General features: G+C 34.0%; 1 protein-coding gene across 2 annotated transcripts; it reads right to left on the reverse strand.

Annotated features, from left to right (window-relative positions):
- Nucleotides 1-1,204: 1,204 nt before the first annotated feature.
- On the reverse strand, nucleotides 1,205-7,668 carry LOC123544083 (calmodulin-A-like). 2 transcript variants are annotated; one of them, XM_045330146.2, is made up of 5 exons: nucleotides 7,300-7,668; nucleotides 5,720-5,863; nucleotides 4,785-4,879; nucleotides 3,670-3,821; nucleotides 1,205-3,340 (listed from the first exon to the last, which is right to left on the reverse strand). In XM_045330146.2, exons 1-5 carry the CDS (start codon nucleotides 7,340-7,342, stop codon nucleotides 3,289-3,291), a joined length of 486 nt encoding a protein of 161 aa, XP_045186081.2. In that variant the 5' UTR covers nucleotides 7,343-7,668; the 3' UTR covers nucleotides 1,205-3,288. The 2 variants fall into 2 exon arrangements, with proteins under 2 accessions (XP_045186081.2, XP_045186088.2); XM_045330153.2 differs by having other exon boundaries at nucleotides 3,680-3,821; nucleotides 7,300-7,654.
- Nucleotides 7,669-9,751: the final 2,083 nt, after the last annotated feature.

Here is a 9,751-nt window from a genome sequence, read left to right on the forward strand (position 1 = left end):
CAAACGAGTAAGACTAAACTATAGTGTTTTTGCGTATTTAAAATATTGTGACGGGTGTGTACGTATGTCCATAGCATCACTGACTATGAGTGAAACGAGTACCTGAATGCTAAATCTTAAGAAAAGAAAAAGAAACACGAAGTTACCCGACTTTTTCCAAATTTGAATGGAAAGCATCCTTGGTGTTATTGCCTTTGAGCCTTTTATATCCTTTCATCACAAGAAGATTATAAATAATATTTTTAACTGAAGTGCTTTGGTCAGGACATCTTTCTAAAACCACAACAACAAGAACTCCAAAAAAGGTCTTTTTCAGAAAACAGCAAGGAAACTACAATCACGGGAGGGGATCCAACATATGTATTCCCAAATGGACACTACTTAAAATCATATGTTGTGCTTCCGGTAGTACATATGTGGTAAACATTTCGCAGAACAATACGTGAGATTTTTATTTGTGATTGAATATTTTGAAAATGACATTGTTTTGCAAAAAAATCGCGATGCAGTGCAACCGAGTATACATTACCTAGCATGTAAGTGCATTTACCTTACCTGTATTTGTAGAAATGACAGAGAAAAACGTATCCTCCGTGAAGCGGTATAACTGAAAAATAGCATCATTTTTATCAACAGGTGGAAATATGTTGTTTAGTTGCCCTGTGCCTGCTTAATTTTGCCCTCGCAACCTTCCGTATGCTAAACCCCATCCAGAAGAAAAAATATTTGGCGATCACTTTGCTAGAAAAATATTTTTGGGCGAAAAACCGAATGGGATACATATGTTGTGCATGGGCTACATATGTGATGCATTAGATTTTCTAGAACTCCACAGATCTTGAGCTTAAATTGTACCAGGATAAAGAAACGAACAGGAAATACGTGCCAAGTATATGTCACATCAGTCCAAAAATTATATACATTTGTATGAAAGGGATAACTTATAAACGAGCACAGCTTTAAGCTTATATTAGATGTTGTAGAACATTTCCACTTAGAAATCAACGCATCTCTCCTAAATACGAAGGCGTTAATGTGTTGCTTATGTGTGTTGACCTGTGACTGTCGGAAATAATCATGTATAGTTTTGTGTGTAGTATATTAGTTGCCGTTACGGTCTATGTAATTATATGTTCTTGAATCTAGTGTTCTTTTCATGTTTGCTTTACCTGTTCATGTGCGCCTCTATAGATATCTTCGGCGGTATTTTGCATCGTTAACTGTGGAAATTGTCTGTCCGTGAACTGAGTTATAGAGCAAAATATCTGTCTCGAGCAACGGACTCAAAAATAAAATATAATAAATACTTTACCATCAGGGTGTTTCAGAAGGTATTTTGGTTTGCCCGATACAGAACTACTGGCCCAGCCAGTGATTTGTGGACCTGGCACTTACTAGTGTAAAACTACGTTGTTACATGTATACCGCAACTCCACATTCTAGGCCTATCATAATTTGTGGAAATATAGGAGGGAGGATATACTGCAAGGTACTCGGTCATATAATCAGAACATAGCTGCATGCGTCTGGTAGGTAACTTAATGGCCCAGGACATATTTCATAATTTAATGACAATGCTCAGTTATAATCACACAATTTTTGACCGAGTGCCTTGCAATATATCCTCCCTCCTATATTGCCACCAACTATATAGGTCTAGCTTGCGAAGTTACTGCGTAGTTCAACACAAGTAAGTGCCAGGTCCACAATATCTTATGTACTGGAGCGAGCGGGCCAATAGTTCTGTATCGGGCAAACCAAAAATTACCTCCTGAATTGAAATCCCAGACCCAAAAGTATTTATTACATTTTATTTTTGAGTCCGTTGCCCGAAACACAGATATTTGGCTCTATAACTCAGTTCACGTACATGATTCAAAGACAGACAATTTCCACAGTTAACGATGCAAAATACTGCCGAAGATATATATAGAGGCGCTCACGAACGAGTAAAACAAACACGAAAAGATCACTAGGTTCAATAACATATTATTACGAAGACCATATCGGCAGCTAATATGCTATACACCAAACTATATATGCACATTTCCGACATTCACAGGTCAACACACATAAGCAACACATAAACCCCTTCGGATTTAGGAGATGCGTTGACTCCTTAGTGGAAATGTTCTACAACATCATATGTAAGCTTAAAGCTGTGCTCGTTTCTAATATGTTATCCCTTTAATATACATGTATATGATTTTTGGATAATGTGACATATACTTGGCACGTATTTCCAGTTCGTTTCTTTATCCAGGTACCATTTAAGTCTAATGCACCACATATGTAGCCCATGCACAACATATGTATCCCATTCGGTTTTTCGCCCAAAAGCATTTTTCTAGCAAAGTGATCACCATAATTTTCTTTTTCTGGGTGGGGTTTTGCATATGGAAGGTTTCGAGAGCAAAATTTAAGCAAGCGCAGGGCAATTACAACATATCTCCATCTGTTGATAAAAATGTTGCTAATTTTCAGTCATACCGCATCACGGAGGATAAGTTTTTCTCTGTCATGTCTACAAATACAGGTAAGGTAAATGCACTTACGTGCTGGTTAATGTATACTCGGTTGCACTGCATCGCGATTTTTTTGCAAAACAATGTCATTTCCGCAAAATTCAATCACAAATAAAAATCTCACCTGTTTTTCTGCAAAATTTTTAACACATATGTACTACCGGAAGCACAACATATGAATTTAAGCGGTGCCCATTTGGGAATACATATGTTGGATCCCCTCCCGTGAAAATACTTTTATCAAACGAAAATAATTTTAATGTAGCGAGGCTCAGTGTCCTTTATCTGGTCCCGACAGAAGCAGCTGATGCAAAAGGTAAGCTGCATGATTGTTCACACTTGACACTGCCCTATCGTAGTTCGCATTGTAATTTACTACCTGCACAGAGACTGATTTTGCGTACAAACGATTCGTGTCATATAAAGTTTATATAGCAAAAACATGTTCTCATTGTAATTTACTAGAATCTACCTTCATAGAGAATGAATCTGCAAACATACCATTCTTGTCACATAACGTTTATATTGCGATAGCATGTTTTCATTGTAATTTACTAACTGCACAGAGAATGAATCTGCAAACATAACATTTGTGTCACATAACGTTTATATAGCGATAACATGTCTTCATTGTAATTTACTAATTGCAGAGAGAATGAATCTGCAAACATAACATTCGTGTCTATAGCGATAACATGTTAGCCTTCAATACACGAAACAACTGCGTGTACAACGTTAACAAGTCGATGATGCATGGAAGTAATTAATATTGCGTCTTTTCATTTTCTGTTACCGACACAAAACTGTTATGAAATCTGGAAAGTATGAATAAAACAAATCAATAGAAAATTGTCTGACAAACTTGCACTATGCAATTTTAGTTGGAAGGCCTGTAGTATTAAGTTACCGTATGCAAAGACTATTTTAGGAGTTGCAGTATCTCTTTAGACTTTAACAATGTCAGGTAATTAATCTCGTAACTTATTTCAAAACAGATATGATAAAAAGAATTATCTTTAATTAATCAGTCTCGAATTAAGAAGTAAGTTATACAATGGATTTGAAACGTTTTTATGTATTTAAAATATAAATGGATTCAACTGGAATGAACTGAACGCCTAAATAATAGTAATAATCCACATACATATATTTACCAGATATTTTAATATTCCCGTCTTTAACAGTGGCCTCTTGTATCATTTCATCCACTTCCTCGTCTGTCAGACGCTCTCCCATGCTGAGCATGATGGTCCTAAGGTCTCGTACACTTATATAACCTTTACCATTGTCGAAAACCTAAACGTATAATAATAACAACAAGAATAATAATAATAATAAAATACTATAGACCTTACTTAACGAGGGAACACATTTTGAACAAGTAAATCTTCCATGAGGCACACAGCATTATAAGATGAGAAACTTTAACAAAATTGATCAGTTATCCGTTTTTTGTGTTTTGTTTTTGTTTTGTTTTTTGATTTTGAAAAACCCTACGGTTAAAACAGAATGCGTTCCTCCATTTAATTTTACGTATGAGTTTATGTTAATGTTTGTCAAATTTCTAGGCAAAAGTTCTATGACGTTGACATATATTTGCTACTTATGAAAATATAATACCAAAAAATGTAAAAAGCAATGACAACACTTGTCTTATTTGTTTCTCTAACACTTTAGGAAAGAGTGTACATGTTTTTCTTTTGTATTTAAGTTGATACCGGTAATTCATCAGTCCAGAAGATTGGCAGAAGGTTTAGACGGAGGACGGTGCAAGAAACAAGAAGAGCACCAATTCCAGAATCGTCACTGGTTCTTTAACGTATCAAGTATTAATCACCCGTAAACGGGATTCATAATTTCATTTTATTTCATTTTATTTATTGTCGGCTTTAACGTCACACCGACACAATTATATGTCATGTGACTAGCTTTTAATGGTGGAGGAAGGATCATTTTAATTGCTGGGTTGGAGGAACGGGGCTTGAACTCACGACACGCAGTTTCATAGACATACACTGTTACCACAGGAGCACTACGTCCGCCCCTAACAAACAAATGAATCTGAAAGGTTTATTTACTTCATTTACCTTATCTATGTTATCTCAGATTTGTCTATGTCATCCTGAAAAATGATTACTATTGCAACAAAGAAAAGGTAACTTCCTATATTGTTATCCATGTCATGTAAATACCATAGCTGTGTATTTATTTTGTTTGGGAATACTACGCAATTCAAACTGAAACAGCTTTAAGTGTCACCTTGAAAGCTTCTTTCACTTCTTGTACATTCTCTTCACATGCCTCTTTGTTTGCTACCATCATCAGAAACTCGTCGAAATGTATATCATGTTTACCTTAAATTGTATAAAACATTACTTACTTGAAAATTTGAGCATTTGCCTTTCAAACAAATTTTATCATTTGAGTTAAGCAACAAATTCACTGATATCAAATCACTTTTATCGCATTTATATTAATGTTACAAAATACAGTTACCTTGCTGAGCATCACATGAAATTAAAAATTTAAGATTTCATGCTGTTGGAGAGTTGCTTTTAAAAGCTTAGTGAATTTCTACGTCTCCAATATTGTTTGTTTCATTTAATATTCGCAATGAAAATAGTAAATGTGAATTCACAAAACAGAGAAAATTAAGGTTATATAGCGACCTTTTCGAAGAAAGGCCCAAGGTGCCCCTCCAGGTATCATTTCATCACAGGCGGACACTTGTGTAATGTCGTCAACCTTCCATAAATTAACTGGATGGCTTTTGCACGTGAAAAACTTTACACCCCAATCAGGGTTTTAATATGAAACTCTTACTTTATGTCAATTTGATTCTTACATTAAGTTATACTAAATTTGCACATTATAAGTTCACAACGATTGAATGAATAAGATGGAATGCACCATAAAGCCATAATCATAGTGAAAGGCCAATGCGCTTTAATTTACAGAACTGAAACTGATTTTGGCTGACTGTCACGCATGCCTACTTTTGATTTCATAATGTTTATGCGTAGCAACAATATCGTATTTCTGAACATATGTTCATCCCTGGAAAATACAAATCGCAAGATACTAAATCTTGTCAAATATTTTCATTCTATTCCTTAATAAACACCTGCCGATCCTGTATATTACGCGTAACACACTTTATAGATACTCTTCGTTAACGAACGTATAAAACATACTGCCCAGTTCCACAGCTCGCATCATTTCTTTAAGGTCAGCTTTGGTCACATTTTGTCCCATCTCCCTCAGAACTGTTAGAAGTTCATTAACAGTTATAATACCATCGTCATCTTGATCGTATACGTTAAATCGAAGTCGAAATTCTGGAAAAATAAGCTAATATAACTTACCCATGGAACAAAACTTATTTACTGCTTTCATCTGTTGGTGTCGAGTTGGCCAAATTTTCAATTAAGGGGCAATTTACGGACTGAAGTTTATATTTTTACTTAAAAATAGTAATAATTGCTAGTGGCAAGAATTGAGGTTAAGTTACTGAGTGAAAATTAGTTGAGTAACCTTGATCTTGAAATTATGACGTTGTGACTTTCAGATGCGAATACATGCCTTAGTTCAGCTACTTTAAAGCGGACCTGTCATTTTAGCAGATGCCTATAGTGGAAAAACGGTATGGATGGCACATATATTTGAATTTATTTTTAGATTTTACAGTGTAACCGGAGTAAGAAACCATGTATCAGTTGGTGCTATCATTTGCAGGAAGTTTTCTACAGCTATTTGAAAATTGCACATTTAGCATTTTTCGTCATCAGATTTAGCGACCGGGAGAGCACAAAATTCATGTCACTAGATATTTGACATGTACTGCAGATGGTTTGTAATGATACACATACAGTCCTGTTAATTTACAATATTTTTATTTCAGATGTGTAGTTACAGATTTTTGTGTGAGGTTTTCAAAGTCAAGTAGGCGACTGTATCCCGAGAACCTTTGTAAACCGCTTACTGTCTCTTAAACACTTATTGAAGAAGAGAAAGAAATTGTCAAACTTTGCCTCCATAAAATGACATTTAAAGACGTTTAGGAGGGAATACTTTAATTTGGATTGTTTGTGGTTTATGAAGGATTATAAGTTATAGGTATTTAATTGTAATTCTAAAATTATTTGTAATTTTCTCACATTAATTACACTTTGTAGAAATATTTATACAAAAGGATTTTCAAATGTTCAACATGGTTTTAGATAGTAGTAAGTTCCTTAAACCTTACTGTTCGGTGTATCCTAAATATTTGTTTATTGTATTATTTAAAGTTTCGTGTTTATCTTAACTTTTCACGCAAAATACAAATGATCTACATAAAGTAGGCCAATCTAAAGAATTATACGGTACCGGCGACATTGTAATCAATGAAAACGGTCTTTGATCCATGGCCCTCGTAATGCTGACTGAAGTGATATTATGAGGTGCAAAATGAATTTGAGACAAGTGACAATTCGAGTTTTCATAAATCACTTTAAAGATATGACTTTGTTGTATTTTATCCTGTATACCAGTGATACATTTTGAAGAATAGTAGACTTTTACTGAACTAGAGTGAAACAAAATATTTAAGATTAGATAATACGGACAGAGATCTAACTTGCATATATTTTTATTGACCGAGCTTTAAATGCCTATGTTGTAAACGAGTAGAATAAAAAAGAAAAATGTATAAATACAAGTCATTCCATTCCATATTATTGTCGTAAAGTATTGTCAAAACAAAGCTAACGTTAACTTATAATACAGCACTTACCTTTTAGCTTCTTAGGAACTGTAATCCAGAAATAGTCCTCCATTATTTGACACCAGAAATAACTCAGGATTTGTAATGTTTTCACAGGTATCTTTTGGTTGGTCTAATCTATTGAATACACCTTGGTATGCGTCAATTATACCTTAATGATTGTATATTGTGTATCAATTTGTAAAGACGTTGTTTCAATCTTATCAGACCTTCAAATAATGTATCAATATTCCGTCAACATGAATATCTAATTTGTCAAGCTTATAAATATCTTAAACATATAAGGTAGTCCCAATTTCTATATTTATAGAATAAGATAAAAAGAGAGATTTTTATCTTTGGGAGAGAAATCATGTCTCTATTGTATTTCATTAATCATGGTCGTTAAAACGCACAAGTGCATTAGAACCTTTAGTCCTCGTTTTTGACGTAAAATATGCTATATCAAATAACTCTACTAAATCATCATTAATAACTGTTGTGCCAATATTTGAAAGAAAAAAACAAAGCATCGAAGACAATGGACAAAGAAAGGTATTAATTAAAATGTTTTGCTTTGACCAAATGATATATCAAATATCAAACATAACAATGCCTTCAAAAGATAAATGAATGACATGAAGGCAATAAGGTCAACATTGACACATAATTAATTAGTGCAATTAAGTTAATCACTTGGTACAATAAGAATAGTTTCACTAAAGACACACTCTCTCAATCATCGAATGCTGTATTAAGTTTTCGTACGTTCATTCTTTGAATGCATGATTGAAAGATAAAATAATTATGTCCTATTTAGATAGAAGGTTGTACTGCGAGTACTGTCTTAAGCCCGATTAAAAAATCACTTGTTGTTATGTATTTCTATGGAACGTCACAGCTGTCTTATGTCGAAACAGTTCCTGTTATCTTCTCCAAATATGATGTAACCTTGTGAAAACAGTGTCCTATTATGTTAAAAGATCTATGTTATCATGTCAAGATACCGTGTGATCTGGCCCCCAGAGCTTGGAATTTTGTTAAAAAAGGCTAGACAAGATAACATACATTTTTTATGTAATGAGACAGACACTTTTGACAAGTTAATGTCACACTTTGACATGATAACATGCTTTGCTAAGAAAATAGAACACTGTCTGGACAAGTTAACATCACACTCTGAAACGACAACATAACTTTTTTTAGTATAGAATCAAGCTCGTTAGACAGGATCACTCAATACTTTGATACGAGAACATACCTTCTTAACATAATAAGACACTGATTTGATAAGTTAACACCACATGAATCGATAACATCCCTAGTTAACATAATAAGACACTGTTAGTACAAATTACCGTCACACTTTCACATGATGACGTAACATTTTAACACAGTAAGACACTGTTTTTACAAATCAATTTGACAAAATAATATAGTTGTAGAACATAACAGCACGCTCTGTAGACAAGGTAAAACAAAACCTTAACCAGATAATATAGCGTTTTAACAAAACAGCACGCTCAGTAGACAAAATCACAAGGTACCTTAACAAGATAACACGGCTTTTTAACATAATAACACACTCTGCAGACAAGATCACACTTTGACATGATAACAGTATACACTATATTGGCAAGGTAACATACATTGACATGATAACATAGCTTTTTAACATATTAAGAGACTGTTTCGACAAATTTACACCAAACTTCGAAAAGATATTATGGCTGGTAACATAAAAAGACACTGTTCTGACAAGTAGACATCACGCTTTGGCGTGATTATATTAAATATCCCACATAAGACACCTGCAGCTGTCTTATGTCGGGACATTTCATGTTAGCGTGTCAGAACGTGATGTTAACTTGTCAAACCAATGTCTTATTATGCTAAAAAAACCATGGTATTACGTCCTGTGCCGTTTTAACTTGTCGGAACAATGTCCCATTACGTTAACTAGCCATGTTACTTGTAAAAGTGTGGTGTTAACTAAGTCTTGTCGAAACAGAACCTTATTATGTTAAAGAGCTATGTTATCACGTCAAAGAACCATGAGATCTTGTGTATACTCAAAGGATTTTTCAAACTACACACCTGTTTATTTGTTTTTGTCTCTGTTAAATTTAATTCCCCACGGGAAAAAATACCACATTTTTTTTCCAATTGGAAAGTGGATTTTCCATCAGAAAAGACCACATTCCTATGGGAAAATGGCATTTTCCATGGGAAAGTTAAGTTTTCAATCTTGATTTCTGCTTTGTTAGTCGCATAAATTGAAATTGAAAAGTATGGCTTGCATGAGGACTTAAAGTACTATACTTTCGTAAAAGATGTTTTAAGATAGCATGTACAGAAGTACTTGCTGTTTTTGCTACATATTGGCGTGGCATATTAAAATTGGCGGCCATTTAATGTTGTATAACATTCTTAAAACTATTAAAGTTTTCTACCAAAACATACTGACGTTTACATTAAGTAT

The sequence above is a fragment of the Mercenaria mercenaria genome, chromosome 1, assembly GCF_021730395.1.
Source record: "Mercenaria mercenaria strain notata chromosome 1, MADL_Memer_1, whole genome shotgun sequence".
Classification (NCBI taxonomy): Eukaryota; Metazoa; Mollusca; class Bivalvia; order Venerida; family Veneridae; genus Mercenaria; species Mercenaria mercenaria.